The sequence below is a fragment of the Cajanus cajan genome, chromosome 9 (assembly GCF_000230855.2).
Source record: "Cajanus cajan strain Asha chromosome 9, NIPB_CcT2T_4, whole genome shotgun sequence".
NCBI classification, from domain to species: domain Eukaryota; kingdom Viridiplantae; phylum Streptophyta; class Magnoliopsida; order Fabales; family Fabaceae; genus Cajanus; species Cajanus cajan.
The window spans coordinates 55,348,943-55,367,974 of NC_138525.1; the positions used below are offsets into that span (position 1 = coordinate 55,348,943).

At 40.1% G+C, this 19,032-nt stretch overlaps 2 protein-coding genes across 5 annotated transcripts; both read right to left on the reverse strand.

Annotated features, from left to right (window-relative positions):
- Positions 1-5,301: 5,301 nt before the first annotated feature.
- Positions 5,302-6,774, reverse strand: LOC145952187 (uncharacterized). Its single transcript, XM_083064411.1, has one exon. The coding sequence runs from the start codon at positions 6,772-6,774 to the stop codon at positions 5,302-5,304; it is 1,473 nt and encodes a 490-aa protein (XP_082920537.1).
- Positions 6,775-11,040: 4,266 nt separating this feature from the next.
- LOC109808986 (uncharacterized) lies at positions 11,041-16,953 on the reverse strand. Of its 4 annotated transcripts, none has more exons than XM_083063100.1 (15): positions 16,803-16,953; positions 16,429-16,550; positions 16,285-16,344; positions 15,993-16,112; positions 15,792-15,911; positions 15,058-15,199; positions 13,642-13,824; positions 13,336-13,491; positions 13,118-13,224; positions 12,895-12,985; positions 12,660-12,801; positions 12,290-12,446; positions 12,097-12,207; positions 11,890-12,016; positions 11,041-11,564 (listed from the first exon to the last, which is right to left on the reverse strand). In XM_083063100.1, exons 1-15 carry the CDS (start codon positions 16,842-16,844, stop codon positions 11,319-11,321), a joined length of 1,926 nt encoding a protein of 641 aa, XP_082919226.1. In that variant the 5' UTR covers positions 16,845-16,953; the 3' UTR covers positions 11,041-11,318. The 4 variants fall into 4 exon arrangements, with proteins under 4 accessions (XP_082919226.1, XP_082919227.1, XP_020227779.1 ...); XM_083063101.1 differs by having other exon boundaries at positions 11,046-11,564; positions 12,097-12,213; positions 15,058-15,169; XM_020372190.3 differs by having other exon boundaries at positions 11,048-11,564; positions 12,097-12,213.
- Between the last annotated feature and the right edge of the window lie 2,079 nt (positions 16,954-19,032).

Sequence of the window (19,032 nt, forward strand, 5' to 3'; positions counted from 1 at the left end):
TATACTCACAAAAACAAATAAGAAAGGAAGACCTTAACAAAAAATATCTGAGTCGGTTAAATATATGTATAGATAATATCTAACGTATTAAATTGAATAAGGAGATGAGGATGAATAGATATATCCATATCGTACTTGTTTCTATTTTAATTTTTTAGAAACTTAATTTATGTTTTTAAATTTTTTCTTAATATTTATGTAATTCTTAATTACTCTATTTTAAATTTTGTCAAATGAAACTTAATTAATATAATTTTATAATTATTGCTTTATGTTGAAAATTTTATTATATATATATATATATATATATATATATATATTTGTAAAAAGATATTTATTTAATATTTGGAGCAAATACAAAATTGATACAAGTATACCCAATGCCTAATAGGATAGAAGTGAGGTACAAATTTTATACCTATTGGGTATGAGAACGGGGATGAGTATATGATACAAGAACGAGAACAATGACGAGTATAATGATGAATATAACAATTTAATAGGTCACTATTAAATATTAAACAAAAATATTAAACAAAACAGTCACCTAGTCATATATATATATATATATATGTGTGTGTGTGTGTGTGTGTGTGTGTATAGAATTAGAAATCTAAACAATTCTTGCCCATGAACTTGAAAACATAAATCCCCTTATGGGATTACATACATACCCTATACATATATACAATATATACAAAATTACACCACTTTATATAAAATAAAACCTTAATCATCAATCAAGAGTTTATACAACGTTAAGCTACACTAAAGTAGCATCACTAAAATTAGGTCATTACCAGTATAACCCTCCACTAGCTAATTATGTCTTATTCTTATATCAAGTATATGATCATTACAATTTCAACCATATGAAAAAAAAAGAATAAGCTTATAAAAAAATAAACATAACAATTAAATAACAGTTAACTCAAATAAAATATCAACTGAAATCATTCATTAATGATTTAAAGAAAATACTAAATAAAATCAGCTAAAAACGGATCATCATACTAAATGTACCTGTCTGAGGGCACACTCGTAGTCTTCTGAGATGAGGGGCCGAACGGGAGCTTCAAGTAGATACTTCGGAGAGGGGAGGTACCTGTAAAAGGCACTTCGACGCTTAAGTCAGGACAAGCACGATTTTCGAGGATAATAAAAGAATAGTGACGTACCTCGTTATAAGTGACCTATTTATACTACCTTTGATGGGCCATGCTCGCAGTGGGCCTCTTCTGAAGTTTGCCAAATTAGGTAATACGACACTAATCGGCTGATTATGTCTTAAACACGCGCTTATCCTTGCTAACTTTGATTATTTCCGTAGTACTTGTCTTTATCTGTCGGCCCCTTTCCGGGCCGACAGATGAAGGCCCGGGGTGTTAACTATTTTTGGTCTTGGGCCGGACTGGTAGGTATGGGTTGGGTTGCCCTCGACTCTCGGCCTTCTGCCGAGCCGACGCGTGGGAGCACAACACGCATTCGTGGTTTACGCACTACCAGATAAAAGGCTTGGAACTCCATTGCTCTCTCGGTCTCTGACCGGGCCGATCTATCTGAGGGTGGATCGGCCTTCGACCGGGCCGATCTTACCGCTATTGGTGTTCGCACAAGATCACAGTTGTGTTCCTTCAAAGTCCACGTGGGTGTCTGACGGGGCAACACGTGTTGGTCGATGTGACTTAGGGGACCCTTCCGGTACACAAGCCCCCCAGCCTTTGGGAGTGAAACGTCACAAAGGTTAAACTTGCAGTTTCAATGGTGGTGGTTAGGTTAGAGTGTGGATTCGTGACTATTGGACACACAGCTATTGGCGTTTCGGTTGAAGGGTGACGAGTCGTGACCATTGGACATACAGCTATTGGCGTTTTAACTGCGGGGATATGAAAGGTTATGACCTTTAGGTTCGTAACCGTTGGGCATTAATGATGGCACGCGAAGAGTTACTTTAATATCAACCGTTAGATCAAGTTGATCCAACGGTGATTGAAGAGGCGTGTCGTTTGAAACCATCATAAGGAAGGCCTATAAATAGGCGTGTGATGGGGGTTGATACACACGTATTCGTTGTTTGCTCCGGGCCGAAATCATACTGCAGCTGTAGCATTCAAGCCTTGTCTTTCAGCAAGACCGATCAAGCTTCACTTTTAGGTACGTTATTATGGCAGATGTTAATGTTGTTCACATCGGCTCCTCTGGGGATACAGGTGACTCTGCCGGCGCCGGGTCAGGAGCAGCATCGAACCGACACCATGTATCGGCTTCGGCTTCCAATGTGTCAGATGACGCGGGATCCGCTTCAGGGTCGGGGCGTATGTCAAGTGAGGGTGACTCATCATCTGTAGTAGCTTCGGATGACCGGCCGGCTACGGCCTCTAGCCAGTTTCCACCCATCCAGACTCCTGGTTATTCGTGGGTGCATGGGGAGGTGGGCAGTGTGCACTCTCGGTATACTGACAAGAATTCTATTGCGCTCTTCGTTTCGGCTTTGAAGTTTCTAACCTTCCCTGAAGAAGAAGAGCCTTCTCCAATCTTCTTTCAGCCGTGCCGAGGCGATGGCGGGCCGAACCCGGACTTCGTCTTCTTGGATCAAGGAAATTGTAAATATCACTTTTTTTATGTATACGACTACATGTTTCGTGACTTGAAGGTGACGCTGCCGTTTGATGAGTATTTTGCTGGTATACTACGGTTGTTAAACGTGGCTCCGACCCAACTCCATCCAAATACTTGGGCCGCGATGCAAGGATTTAGACAGTTGTGTCTGGCTCTCGGCATTGAGCCCACTCCTCATCTGTTCCTATACTTCTATTCGTCTTGGCCCACCAAGAAGGTTAAGTGGTTGTCTTTGGTTTGGCACGCGGACTGTTTGTTACAGCCATTTACCACTTCCTACAAAAAGTTCAAGGTAGGATTCATTAAGGTAATGATTCGGCTGCGACGGGCAATAAATACTTTTTTGATGCTGGGAAGGGGCCGATATTCCTGCTCTACTGGACCCAGAAACCGCGCAAGTACGATACTATGTCGAAGTCCTGAATGTCCCCGGAGGAGCGGTCTAACTTGAATTTTTTGCTGAAGCTTCCTCGGCCATTGTCGTGCCGACCGTTGGTTCGACTGTTTGAGTCGGCTAACATGACTGAAGAATTGATTGGTATAGTAACTTTCCTACGCGTTTGAATTCTTACGTTATCATTGATTTTGACTAATGATGTGCAGGTATCATGGCGAGTTACAAAAATGACAACTTGGACATCCGTACTCTGATCGGAAGCCGCATGGCTTCTGCTCCGGCTACGAAGGCCCCGTCCGAAGGGCGCGTGGTCGGGAACCAGCCTGCTCCCCAAGGTGGCAAAACGGGGCCGAACTCCAGATGAGAAAGGGAGGCAAGGGTCCAAATAGGCCCCAGGGCGAAAAAAGAAGGCCCGAGGATAGTCGGGCCGAAGATGTGAGCCGTCAGGCTAAACAACCACGCTCGGGCAACCCGACCGTTCCACAAGGTTTGGTTGGACCGAGCTTCCTGGCCGATAACCTCAACGCTAAGGATTTCCTGAGCCAGGATTTGACCTCCGAATCAGGTTAAGGGGTCTTGGGTCGGATGAGTTCGACTCAGAAATGAAGCTTCTTCTGCGAGTTCCAAGTTCGGGCAGTGTCCTTGGCGTAGAGCATCATTATGGAGACGAATGGTGAGGCTGATGGGCTGCGTCGGCAACTGGCAGAGCAGGAGAAGTCTCTGCAAGAGACGTTGGCCGCGCTGACTGATGCCCAAACGACCAATGGGAAATTCCAGGCTGAGCTAAACCGTCGTGGGCGAATTGCCGACGACCTGGCCCTGAAGGTCCAACGTCTCAAGCTATCTCTGAAGACCGAGACGGAAAAGGTTGCTGTGCTGAGCAAGGAGTTGGATGCTAAGAAGCTTGCTTTCAGTGCCTATAGGGAGAAGGCACGCAACAAGGTCCTCTCTCAGCATCAGGCTGGGTTTGCTCAGGCGGCTCGGCAGGCCTGCTTCTTTGGCGACTTCCCTCCTGAATTTCACTTTGATATGACAAAGGACTTCTTTCAAGGTAAGTTGGTGGACTTGACCTCCATCCCTCCAGACCAACAGGCCGACGAGGAAGCTCCGGCACAGCCAACTGGGCCGAATGAGGAGGAGACGGTGTACGAGGAAGGTGCGCCGGAGGACGGTCCAGTTCAGGGGGAGCCAGAGGTGGCGTCGTAAGCCTTACTGTGTTTTTTTTAATGATGGGCCAATAAAGCCCTATTTTAATGTACTTTTTTGGGCCGATAGTGCCGTGTTCATGAATTTTAATTTCACTTGCTATCGTATATTGATGTAAAATGATAATTGCCTTTATCGGTAGGAAAGAGTTGTAAATATGAACGTAAGCCGCCTCCTTGGCCGAAAGAGATCTCGAAAGGGAAGACTTGTAAAATTTAACGTAAGCCGCATCCTTGGCCGAGAGAGATCTCGAGAGGGAAGACTTGTAAAATTTAACGTAAGCCGCATCGTTGGCCGAGAGAGATCTCGGGAGGGAAGACTTGTAAAATTTAACGTAAGCCGCATCCTTGGCCGAGAGAGATCTCGGGAGGGAAGACTTGTAAAATTTAACGTAAGCCGCATCCTTGGCCGAGAGAGATCTCGGGAGGGAAGACTTGTAAAATTTATCGTAAGCCGCATCCTTGGCCGAGAGAGATCTCGGGAGGGAAGACTTGTAAAATTTAACGTAAGCCGCATCCTTGGCCGAGAGAGATCTCGGGAGGGAAGACTTGTAAAATTTATCTTAAGCCGCATCCTTGGCCGAGAGAGATCTCGGGAGGGAAGACTTGTAAAATTTATCGTAAGCCGCATCCTTGGCTAGAGAGATCTCAGGAGGGAAGACTTGTAAAATTAAAAATATCTGACAATCATAAGTATGTGGAGTGTATGTTCATTGATGAATTGATGCCTCGTTAAAAACTTTGCCGACCAAAAACCCCTTTTCATGTTTTTATAAGGGGGAAAAGATCAGTCAAGGAAAAGAGTGCATCGTGATACATATACATTGTTTAGACATTACAAAATTGGATTCAACTATAGTACGTCTTCAGATGGGTTGCATTCCATGTTCTCGGAATGACCTTGCCGGACAGCTCCTCGAGCATGTAAGCTCCATTGTGGAGAGCATGTCGTACCCGGAACGGGCCGTCCCAGTTGGCCGAGAGCTTTCCCTCAGAGGAGTTGCGCCTTGCCGAGCCAGTTGCTCTCCAGACGAGATCGCCTTCGTGAAATGTTCTTGGCTTTAAGTTGGAATTAAAGCGTCAGCTCATTCGTTGCTTGCACGCTTCGGCCACAACCTGCGTCCTTTCCCTTACTTCGTCTAGAACATCAAGCTCTGCCCGAAGTGAGTTGTCATTGGATTCTTCGTGAAAGTGCTGTCGCCGGAATGATGGTTCCCCAACCTCAACCGGGACCATAGCATCCACGCCGTATGCTAGGCGAAAGGGTGTTTCTCGGGTAGTTGATTGGGGTGTGCATCGGTATGCCCAAAGGACTTCCGGTAGCTCCTCGGCCCACGCTTCTTTTGTTGAACCTAACCTTTTCTTCAATTCTGTCAGTATGACCTTATTGGCCGCCTCGGCTTGCCCGTTCGACTGCGGATGTTCAACAGATCTGAACCGGTGCCGGATGCCGAGATTTTCGAGGAAAGTGTTGAACTTTTTGTCAGTGAATTGAAGGCCGTTGTCCGAAACGATGGCATACGGGATACTGAAACGGGTAACCACATTTTTCCAAACGAACTTCTGGACGTTGGCTGCAGAGATGCAGGCGAGCGGTTCGGCTTCTATCCACTTTGTGAAATAATCCACCGCGACGAGAAGAAATTTAACTTGCCCCTTTGCCACAGGGAACGGTCTGAGTACGTCTATACCCCACAAGGGAAACGGCCATGGGGAGCTGATACTATGCAACTCGATAGTCGAGGCATGGATGAGGTTCCCATGCTTTTGACATTGCACATATTTTTTAACGAACTCGGCGTAATCTCCCTTCAGGGTTGGCCAAAAGTAGCCAGCTCGCAAGACTTTGGCTGCTAAGGTTCGTCCGCCCGAGTGGGAGCCGCAAATACCCTCGTGGATTTCCTGCATTACATAGTCAGCTTGGTGATTATCGATGCATTTGAGCAGCGGGGTGGATAATCCTCGCCGGTAGAGCTCGTCAGCCACCATGGAGTACCGAGCCGCTTGAGTTCGTAATTTCTTCGCTTCCATCGGGTCGGTTGGTAATTCGCCTCGGACAATAAAGTTCCAGATGGTGGTCATCCAGGTCGGTGTTTCAGTACTGGTTGTCATACACTCAACTGTCACACTTGGGGAAGGAATCTCAAGGTGAATGGTTGTGCGCAAATGTCCTGGCTTCCGGCTGCTGGCGAGCCAAGCTAACTGATCGGCTCGTTCATTGTTGTTACGCAAGATGTGTCGTATCTGAACTTCAGTGAAACTGTCCTTGAGCTTTTGGAACAGGTGGTAGTATTGCAACAGGTTGGGGTCTTTGACCTGAAAGTTATCATTGAACTGTTCGGCCACGATTTTAGAGTTAGTCCAGCATGTGATTCTCTTGACGCCCATCTTAGTTGCTAATCTCATTCCTGCTATCAAGGCTTCGTATTCTGCCTGATTATTGGATGCGCAGAAGCCGAACCGAAGGGATTGTTCGACTGTGATACCTGAGGGGCTAGCAAGGATTACGCCGACTCCACTACCTTGGGCATTAGAGGACCCATCAACGTGCATGGTCCACGGCTCGTCTTCAAAACGTCCAGGGGGAGTTAATTCGTTGACAAAATCGGCCAGGCACTACGACTTGATAGGACCTCTTGGCTCAAAGGATATATCAAATTCGGAGAGTTCGACCGACCAAGCCATCATTCGGCCAGCGACCTCGGGCTTCCGAAGTACTTTCTCAACCGGACAGTCAGTCCGTACGACTACCTTGTGACTTTGGAAGTACTGTCGCAATCGTCGGGCAGCGTAGACGAGTCCCAAGGCAACTTTTTCCAACAGCTGGTAACGCCGTTCGGCATCTTGCAGCGTTCGGCTGATAAAGTATATTGGTTGCTGATTGCCCTAATGTTCTTGTACCATGACGGCGCTTATAGAGTTGCTAGATACGGCCAAATAGACAATCATGTCTAGGTCTCCGATTGGTTTAGACAATATCGGGGGCGTGCCGAGGCGTTCTTTGAACTGTTGAAACGATTCTTCGCACTCCTGGGTCCACTTGAACTGCTCCGTCTTCTTCAGTAAAAGGAGGATAGGCTTAGCTATCTCGGCCAGGCAAGGGAGGAACCGGGAGAGTGAGGTAAGCCGACCTGCTAACTTCTGCACCTCTTTCAAAGTACCTAGGCTCTTCATATCCAGAATGGCTTGGCATTTGTCAGGGTTTGCCTCGATGCCTCGGCTGGACAGCATGAACCCTAAAAATTTGCCGCCCGAGACCCCGAACATACACTTCTCGGGGTTGAGTCTCATTTGGTTTTGTCGAAGCGCCTGGAACACCTCGGTCAAGTCTTGTGCGTGTGCAGATACGTTACTTGACTTTACAACCATATCATTGACGTATACTTCCATGCTTCGGCCAATATGGTCACTAAAAATTTTGTTCATCAGCCGCTGATAGGTGACTCCGGCATTTTTTAATCCGAAGGGCATCACCCAGTAACAGTAATTGGCCATTTCGGTGATGAACGCAGTCTTCTCTTCATCTTGTGGGTGCATACGGATTTGATTATATCCGGAGTATGCATCCAGGAACGACAAAAATTTGTGACCAGACGCCCCATTCACAAGCCGATCAATGTTTGGTAACGGGTAGGCATCCTTCGGGCAAGCTTTGTTTAAGTTAGTGTAGTCGGTGCACATGCGCCACTTCCCATTCAGTTTCTTGACCATGACTACGTTGGCCAACCAGGTTGTATAATGCACCTCTCGGATGAATCGAGCGTCTAACAACTTGCCCACCTCGGCTTCGATCGCTGCCTTCCTTTCTTCTCTGGCCTTCCAGCGTTGTTGAGCGATCGACCTTGCTTCCTTGCTTATTGATAGCTTGTGGCAGAGAAAATTGGGATCAATGCCAGGCATGTCGGATGGATGCCAAGCAAATAAATCATTGTTTTCGAGGACCACTTGGCTGATAGTCAATCGTTCTTGTTCGGACAGGTTGGCTCCTGTGTAAGTAACTTGGGATTCCAACATTCCTACCTACACCGGTTGCTTGTCTTCAATAGGTTCGACCCTCTCGTCTTGATCGATCCGGGGGTCAAGGTCCATGGCCGATTGCTGTGATACCGAGTGAACACCTCTCGGCTCCTTAGGTGTTTCGTCGTTTACTTTTGGTAATCGTAGGCTAGCAAAGTAGCATTCTATTGCAGTCTTCTGATCGGCGTGGACCGTGATGACTCATCCTGACTCGGCCGGGAACTTCATAGCTAAGTGTGGAGTGGAGACGATTGCGCCGAGGCGATTCAAGGACGGTCGGCCGAGCAAAATGTTGTAGGACGTGTTGGCGTGGACCACCACGTACTTAACTGAAACGTCTCGGTACTCAGTCCCTTCAAACCCAAACTGGGTCGACAGCTTGATGTAACCCTTCGTCTTGACTCTCTCGCCCGAGAATCCCACCAAAGGTTCATCGTAAGGAACTAGTTCAGTCTATGGGATGCCCAACTGTTTGAACGTGTTCTAATAGAGGATGACGGTAGAACTCCCCTGATCAACTAAAGTCTTACGTACTATACAATTGTGAATTTCCACACTAATTACCATTGGATCGTCTTGGTCCGGGTCGATGACTTTAAAGTCGACCTCAGTGAAGGTTATGCTTGGTAAGCGGCGAGGGACTTTTTCGACTACGTGTACATGTCGAACAGCATGCAAGTGCCTTCGTTGTGCCGACGAGGAGGAGCCACCGCCGGCGAATCCGCCAGCTATGGTGTTGATGACTCGCCGAGGTTGTGTCGAAGGTTCCTCTTCCCTTCGATCCCTTGACCGACTGCGCTCTCTGTACGAGCGTGTTTCTGTCCTTCTTTGTTCGGGCTGATCATGTCGGTGGGATCGATCGGCGTATCGGGATGAGCTTTGCCGGTTCACAAAACCTTGCAGTTGTACCCCTGTTTGATTAAATCTTCAATCTTATCCTTTAGAGCCGAGCATTCCTCTGTTGAATGTCCTCGATTGCGATGGTACTTGCAGGATTTAGTCGTATCGGCCCTGGGAGGGGTCAAAGCTCTTTTCGGGACGGCTAGCACTTCTGAGGCAAGCGCTTGTTCTAGTATGGCCGATCTACTGGTATTGAGCGGCGTATACTGCGAGTACCTCGGCCCGCGAGGGGGCTTCTTGCGGGGAACCAGTTCTTTCGGACGGCTCCGAAAACTACTCTCGGCCGGCTTTTCAGGTTTAGCCGCTACCTCTGCCCTGGCTTGGTTACGGAATTCCGCTAATTCCTCCATTTGCATGTACTTGTCGGCTCGCCGACGCAAATCATCCATGTTTGTGGGTGGTTTCTTGCAAATGTTGTTGGCGAACGGCCCTGGTTTCAAGGCGGTGGTGGTGTAGGGCTATAGCAGGGTTTAAGTCCCGAATTTCGAGCGCTGCTTTGTTGAACCGACTCATAAACGCCCGAAGGGATTCCTTTTTCTCCTGACGAATGCTGACTAATGCCAAAGAGGTCAACTGGTGGGGTCGGCTCGTAGAAAATTGGATAGTGAACTGGGAGGCTAGTGTGTTGAACGAATCGATCGAGTTAGCAGGAAGCCGAGTAAACCAGCTTAGCGCGCGCCCTTTCAGTGACGTTGGGAAGATTCGACAGAGTGCCACATCATCTGTGGTGCTCAAAGTGACTTGGGTTAGGAACACGTCCACGTGCTCATCTGGATCGGTCGTCCCGTCATACTTGTCTAATGGCAGGGACTTCCAATGATCAAGAAGTGAGGACTGCATTATGTTTGGAGTGAACGGGTGTCGGTGGGCACCGGCCGGGATGGCATGTACGGGTCGACCAGGTGCCTGCACCGAAGTGTGATTGCCTGGGGCAGCTACAGAAGTGTGTGAGATAGAGGTGTGATGGCCGAGTGAGTGAAACGACCCTTGAGTGTGGGTCGTCTCAAAGGATTTCTATGTGGGATCTCGGTACTGGTTTTTGAGGGCGGCATTCTCTTCTCGCAATGCTGCCATCTTGCGAGCATCCTTCTCCCGTTGCTGCTTCATGGCAGTCATTTCGTCTTTCATTTGGCGTATCATATCGGTCAAGTTTGTCTCCTCTACCGTCTCGGCGTTGTCTGCCCCGGACTGGCGCTCATCTTCGGACTGGTGGTCTTCAACATTAGTTATCCTTGTCTTTGCCATGATTCTCTTCAACGTAGTGCTCAGTCTATTTCTGAAAAGCTATCGGCTCGGCCCCACGGTGGGCGCCAAAATGTACCTGTCTGAGGGCACGCTCGTAGTCTTCTGAGATGAGGGGCCGAACGGGAGCTTCAAGTAGATACTTCGGAGGGGGGAGGTACCTGCAAAAGACACTCCGACGCTCAAGTCAAGACAAGCACGATTTTCTAGGATAATAAATGAATAGTGACGTACCTCGTTATAAGTGACCTATTTATACTACCTTTGATGGACCCTGCTCGTAGTGGGCCTCTTCTGAAGTTTGCCAAATTAGGTAATACGACGCTAATCGGCTGATTATGTCTTAAACACGCGCTTATCCTTGCTAACTTTGATTATTGCCGTAGTACTTGTCTTTATCTGTCAGCCCCTTTCCGGGCTGACAGATGAAGGCTCGGGGTGTTAACTATTTTCGGTCTTGGGCCGGACCGGTAGGTATGGGTTGGGTTGCCCTCGACTCTCGGCCTTCTGCCGAGCCGACGCGTGGGAGCACAACACGCATTCGTGGTTTACGCACTACTAGATAAAAGGCTTGGAACTCCATTGCTCTCTCGGTCTCTGGCCGGGCCGATCTATCTGAGGGTGGATCGGCCTTCGACCGGGCCGATCTTACCGCTATTGGTGTTCGCACAAGACCAGAGTTGTGTTCCAAGTCCGCGTGGGTGTCTGACGGGGCGTCACGTGTTGGTCGATGTGACATAGGGTACCCTTCTAGTACACTAACAATTGTTTTAAATTGGGTCTTATAAATATAAATAAATGTAGAATTTAATTTATACGTAATTACAGTTTTTAATGATAAAAAACAATTTTAATTCCTTAACCAGTGAGCCCTGGTTAGTATTTCTAGTACTTTTTAAGATATTTGGATACAATCATACATTAAAGACATACGTAGTTTATAATTTAGTATCTTCTAGACGAATATAATCGTACATTATCCCTTGGAAGAGGGCCAAGGGGCCAGTAGCCATAGTCTGTGTTAGAAATATAGTATTAACACCATTCTCTAGCAGAAGACCAGGCACGTCAATGCTGAATAGCCAGTAGAGTCCATGAATTCCATGTCTAGCTATGGCATTATCCTTCCCAATCACTCCTGTCGTAAACAATGCAGGATCTTGTTTTGAATCATTCACTCTAACCTTTAAATTCCAAACCAAAAACATCACATGATGAGAAGAGGTAGTATAGAAAGTGAAAACACAAACAAATATTCATCACAACCAACTTAGATTACGGATATATTTTAGTAAACTTCTTCATAAATACTATAAGCAATAAAAATGAAATAATTTTTTTTATAAATTAAAATTAACTTATAAGTAAATTAAAAATATGTTTTTTTGAGTAGTTATTATGAGAAAATTTCCACATATTAATTTATGCCTATAAGGTGTCTTTTATATTAGAAATATTTTTAAAGAAATTTATCTAATTAATAAATCATGTTTTGGTGAGGTTCCAAACCTGTAACTCGGATACATTTGCACTTGCAAGTGACAACCTTAATTTGTAGATTTTACTTGCCTCCACATCATCCAGGTTGAACTTAATTTGCCATGTAGTTCCTCGGTAACTGCCATCTTCTTGCTTCCTGTTTTTCATGCGCTAATTTCATCTTTCATGGAATGACATATAAAACGTGCTTTTAAAGAAGGAAATATAAGGGTGTACCTTGTGACTTGTGCAAAGAACCAATCTTTTGTGTAGTCACTGGCACCCACTGTATAAATTAAATCCTCATTTGGGTATAATTCTGCATATCTTTCCCACAAGCCATACTGCCTAAACCTGTTAATTAACAAACGAGAGTTGATAAATTAAAAAAGTTGAACCTTTAAAATTGAATTTGTAAATAGAAGCTGACTTGTCTGGGTGGTTGACAAAAAGCTTGTTTATGAAGTTGGGATTAGGATCAGGAACATAGAATCCATTAGCAGAGCGATCAGGAATCCCTATCTCCCATAATGTTGGACCATCTCTTGGAGGCTCATAAATAATGTCACCAGCATCTATTTCACAACCTGCATATTGCATTAACATGGACTTAAAAATAAACAATATAAACCAACATCACTAAATCTTTAGATGTGTGTATTAATGCATATATGTATGTATGATTTTAAAATTATGATGTACATAAATTAAGGATAATGTTTGTAGACTCTATAGAACTAGTTTTTTTAAGAAGATTCAGGGGTAACATATCTGGCCAATAAAGTAATAATTAAAAGAACCTGGGGTTATGGTGAGGACAGCATTGTTCCAATAGTCTCCAATGAAACCTGGAACCCATGCATAGAGATTGTAATCTCCACTGCGTATATTGTTGATTGAGAAGTACCCTTCTTCGTTTGTTCTACTCCAAAACTGGTATCCCTGAGTGACCAAACAAATAAATCTTCAAGTGTTAATAGAACTCAAATTTTGGTTTGGTTAACACGTAGTAGTACATGGTGCTGTAGTTTAAACCTTGCATTCTCTTTGCCACGATCCAGCTTCTCCTGGTGGTGCCACTCCCACATATGCGTCTCGTGCTATTATGTACTCATCACTTAGACACCTGAAAACTTGTCATTTTGATACCATTTTAAGTTACTTTAAACATTGACTTTATTTTGGTCTTAATTGTAAAAAATGTTACTTTCTTCAATATTTTCTCATTATAATTCTCCTATTAGGACTTTGGTGTTACCTGTCTCGAACTAGTAATATGCCACAAACACTGCCCCGTTGGCTAGTCTTTTGAAAATCTTCTGAAGCTGGAAAATCATAGGGCCAACTTTGAACCTCCTCCTCCATCTACAACCCAGTTTTGGTAATCTTAGAGTTAGTACTTAAGGTTAATTATTTTGTTTACATGGAAAATATAATATCTCCTTAAATTCAACAACTTGATAATGAAATTGAAACCTGATGGTTGGCGTCCTCCCAGAGCTCCAGTGGGTCATCAGCATCTAACAAAGTGTTGAGATAAACGAAAATTGGCCCAAAAACTTTCTTCCACGGTTCATTAGGCTGGAGTTTCAAAACTATATCCTCTCCTGCGTAATGAGCACTAAGAAACATCTGAAACATACAACAATATTTCTAGTTATTTGTATTACCTGATCAATAGGAATAATAGCTTATTATTATTATTATATTAATTTAGCACCCATCAACAACTAATCTTAATGAGGTGATTCTATGCTTCAGTCTCAGAACAGAAAAACTTACTGCGAGGCAATATGGGCCAACGTGGGAAGTAAGGTTTTGTTTAACTGGGCCACCTGATCGGAACTCATTGCTGGGTATGATTACCCAAAACCCCATGGCTGGATCTGCTTCGGATTGGGAACTTATCCACCCATGAACCTTAAGATCTTTGTTCTCATTCGAGTATTGGTACTTGTCATCCACCTTAATCAATCATTAACAAATTTTATTAACTACAAACTGTGATATTTATCGAGTGCAACCTCACTTCACAAATCTAACCATCATCTTATCAATATTTAATTTATTAATTTTTATAATATCTAATGATATGATTAATATTTTTATTGAACTTTAGTAACTTTTAAAAATCACATAAAAGAAGAATACATAGAAAATATAATGATTTTTAAGTATAAACCGACAATTTGTATACCCGTATTTTATGTTAATCTATTTAAAAATTTATTTTATATAAAAGTTTTTAGATAAATATAATCTATGGCTAAATAAACTAATTTGGCAATAGGTTAATACAGAAATTTTTTATATACAATATATATTACAAATCATAAACATTAAAATCATTACTACTTAAATATGATAGGTGGCAAAAATAGGTAAGTTAGATCTTATATATGAGAGTCGATCTAACTTTTTTTTCTAATCCCCGATCTAACATGTTTATATGTTATAAAAAAAATTATGATCTTCATAACAACATTTAAAACTTTATTTTATAGTAAGGTATTTAAATAATAATATTTATCATTCAATAAACTAATAGATTTGACTCTTTATATAAGTTTACATGTTTAATATCAAAGATATGTAAACATGGACAGAGGGAGGGAGGACTTGGACAAATTTTTTTTTTTTAAATGTGTCAAAATTATTTTTATTTTTTTTATCCTCCTAAAATTTATATAAAAAAAATTATAGATTAATAGATAAAAATTATTGTATTAGTTTATACTTATAAAAAGAAAAGGAAAGAAATATATGTAAAATTGATATATTATATAATAGAAAGAGAGATAAAAGAAGTATAAATAATAAATTATTTATGATGTTATAATATGTATATATAAGTGTTAAAAAAAATTGATCGCTCTTGACATAATGTTCTGACTCCACTCCTGTATGTAATATATGATTTGAATGTATAAAAATTAATATATTAATTAATAATATATACTAAAAAAACATTTATTTAAATATGTTGCCATGTTATTAGAAAAAAAAAACTTTTTAAATGACTTAAGTATGACATTTTTTACTTATAAGTTTATTTCTTAAAAAATACCTCTTAAAAATTTGCTTCTTAATATTTCAAGAACTTTTAGTGTTTTAATCGAAAGATCGATCCATTGATTTGATATTCAATATTTAATAAAAATATCGAGGTGACTTTTATTGCATTAAAAAAAGAAATACCTCTCCCTTGAACTCTGGCTCCACAGGATCCACAAGCAATACTGCTTCCGGGGGAACTAGTGCTTTTCCTCTTTCGGGCGATCTATCTTCTGGGAGAGGCATAAATCTTTGTCTGTTATCCGACACCGTCATGAAATGAAACCTAATAACCTCTTCAAATTATCTTTGCACTTATCTAAAGTATCGTATACTATAAATTAATAAAGGCACCAAACAAGATCCATCCAATAATATTATACTATGAAGTGAGGTTTATTTTTTTTTAAGTTTTTATAAAATTATTTCACTAAATAATTGGAAATTTACATATATTTCAATAATTCACTTAAATTATTTAGTAATAAATAATTTACTTAAATTAATATTCTTTAGTAATAAATAGATAAAATATATAAAATTTGAAAATTATGAGATATTTCTATTTATAAATTAAATTAGTAAATAATATATTTTTAAGAATATATATTAATTTGAATTAATGTAATGAAATATCTTATAATTTTCAATCCTTATAAAATAATTATAAACGTTTGATATATTTTTTAAGAACTTTTAATTAAAGTATTAGATCATTGAAATTCATCTAAACTATTAATTATTGAGTAACATCATTCTATCAAAACTTATTTTTAAAGTAATAAAAAGATTTATTCTTAAAGTAATATTATGTGAATTCTTCTTCTTTATATTATTACGGAATATATATATTTCAAGCTAATTTACTCCATATATACTTGTCTTTACGAAGCTTGTAAACGATCCTTATTTGAGGTATGTTGAAAGCAGGCCACTCCTGTAGATGTTCAAAGATGGCGTAGGAATAGAATCCCGAGGAATTACGAAGCATCACATACCTGCACAAAAATATAGTAATTAATCTCTCTATCATATGACTGATTTCAATCTTAATTAATTAGCAACATATCTAACGGTACCTTTTGTCAATATTTAGAGGTGCTCGCTTTCCTTTCAGAGATGGATCCCACTTACTTGTGAAACAGATTTCAACTTGTTCTTCATTTTCCGTTATAACACTGAAACTCGTTCCCACAATCCTGCACGTAGTGTAGCCAATTAACTGCAGATTAAACTACCTAGTAATAACATTATTAAAGACATAATTTATGGACACAGTTAACGTGTTTTGGTACGTAATATAGTAACTTTTGTTTTGGCTCAGATAATTAAACTAGGAACTTAATTTATGAGGCAATAATGATAACAAACTTTTCAAATGTCCCAGTTGTTCCTGTACTTCCGGCTTCACTCCAAACAACGTCCCAATACCTATGAAATCTTTAACTTAATTAGTTTAAGTCGCATGAATAGAAGAAAAAAAATCATTCTGAATCTCAGTGTACATGCACGTACCCTATATCATCACTTTCGCTTAGAACTTCAAGCAGATTATCAGTGCCATTATATTGTATTCTAGTAACAAATCCACCTGGATTCGATAAATACACTTGCACTGTGCCATTGTCCATAACTACCTGCAATTTCAAATTCAATTTACCAGAAATTCGGAGTATTATTATCCCCAAACCTTTTCCTTTTATCTAGTTGTTCCAAAATTGATAATAAAAAATTAATATTTATTTTTGTTGAAAGCAATTTCGTTCGACTAAATATTATTTTATCATTAACGGGAATATTTGAAACTTAGTACTTAAACTTATAATTAGTGTTAAGCATCCTCCAAACTTTGAATAGTAAATGAAAAAAATAATAAAAGATTGTCTTACTTGAGTGTCTTCGATGCGCAATTGCACTCCTTGTGAGGCCATGTGAAGGATCTTCGCTGGTTGTGATATTTTGTAATACAATATATTTTTGCAAGAGACTTGATTTATACTGCCATGCAAGTAATGAGGTATATAAATAAGATTTTTTTTGTCTGGTTTGCTTCGACTAAAGGCCAAGCAATTTTTACTTCAATTTTATTTCTTTGGTTTAATTTCCATGGTCAATTCTTTACTCAATCGTCACTGTAGCCGTGCACGTTTAGGATTGTGATTATTTTGATTTTTATATGATGAGAGAATTGAAGCTCTCCTCCTTTTTTTCTCTCTTGGAGCGTATCTTATCTGTTGTTTTTTGACTTAGGGTAAAAGTGAACAAGGATAAGAAACAAATTCACAAATGAAGGAAGAGAAAACGACTTGGTCAAATGAAGTGGGGGCACAGAACCAAAGTTAACATTACTTCACGAGGATCAGCTAAACTTTTGAATGGTTGATTAACTTACGGGTCAAGTTGACTCATTTTGATAAATGCTTGAGAGATATACGTTTCAAGAAAAATAAAATATAAGAGAGAAAACAAAATTCTCTTCAAATTAGTGTAAAAATATTTTCTATATATTAATTTATTTCAGAAAATATTTCTCTATTTCTTATTTTTATCTATTTAATTTTTTTGTTTTACTCTATTTTTGTATTCTTTTTTGCTTCACTATTTCAATCCTAATATAATATAAGGTATGATTATTTTATTTTCTTTCATTTCATGGCCCCATAAAATTGGAGGAGAGGAAATAAAAATATCAATGTGACATTAGAAATGTGCTTCTAAATATTCGGGTAGACTTTTGGCATGTAAGTTTGAGTCTTTATCTAGGCTGTCTGTACTATATATAGGAACAACTAAATCATGTGTGGACCTTTCATTTTATTTTCAAATCTCATATCACCCATGAGCCAGAATATTGCTGTTATTTTCTGAAAATCTCTGTTTGGAAAACACAAATTAAAAATTATTAAAAGGGAAAATTCACTTCACATTTGCCAACATGAAAACAGGAAAGGAAGAATATGAAGAACGTTCAGAAAGTATTATAATTTATTTGCCTTCAAATTGATCCGAGGAGCACTAATTGTTTTTTTTTTCTTTCCAGATTTGATTTGAATAAATGTAAGATATCTGGCATTGAAAAAAAGAATATAATCATACAAAATCTTTATAAAGTGGAGAAAGGATTCCTTCAAAACGAATATAATCATACAAAATCCCTCCCATGTACAAGAAGAGTGTTCTCTACGTTATTGTTGCATGTAGCCAATATAGCCCATGAATCCCTGATATCAAATGGTAATCTTTTCACCAAATAAAACACACACAGATATGTCAAACGGAAAAGAAAATGTGAATCTCTTTTCTGTTTACCAGAAAGATGAAATGAAAAGGATAAATGTGCGTATGTTTTGGTAAGAGCATCTCAATGAGATTGCTTATAAACAACTCTCTTATCACGTCAGCCCATTTGAGTTGCTTAAATTTTATTAAAATTTCTTGTACAAGTTCCGGTACTTAATAAAAAAGGAAAAAATGGACAAATGTAACAAGGGAGTTGCTTATAAGCAACCCTGCTGGAGATGCTCTAAGAACTCTAAGTATCATATTCATAATGATTTTTTTTATCATGCGGAAAATATTCATGCAAATCATTTTAATTAAAATAAGTTTACTGGTTATAAGTTTAATTTAATAGTTCTTTTTACAATCTAATTTAATAGTTTCTTCGTATTTTTATAATTTTATTAGTTTATGAAAATAAATTAACTTATAAATCACTAACTTATTTGATATTTTTATAAATCACATTAACACTTCTAAAGGCAAGCAGTATTGAAAATGAAATTACCTGTCTCTTTCCTATTTTAATTATCAATTAAAAATGACATTAGCCAAATGACATGCTGGTCCCCAGTGACCAAGCCAAAAAGATATGATATGGGGGGATTTTAAAAAACAAAATTTATTAAACAAATACGTATAAATTTCATTCAATAAATTTAGTCTCTACACTTGTCATGGATTTTTAATTTGATCCTTAACATAAAAACTAAGTAAATCGATCCTTATAAATGTTAAATGTTCCTTATCATTGTTAACTTACACATCATTAATTTAATCTTTACGAAGAACGAAATTGTTTACGGAATGTGGACACCGAATTAGTATATCCTCTTTATT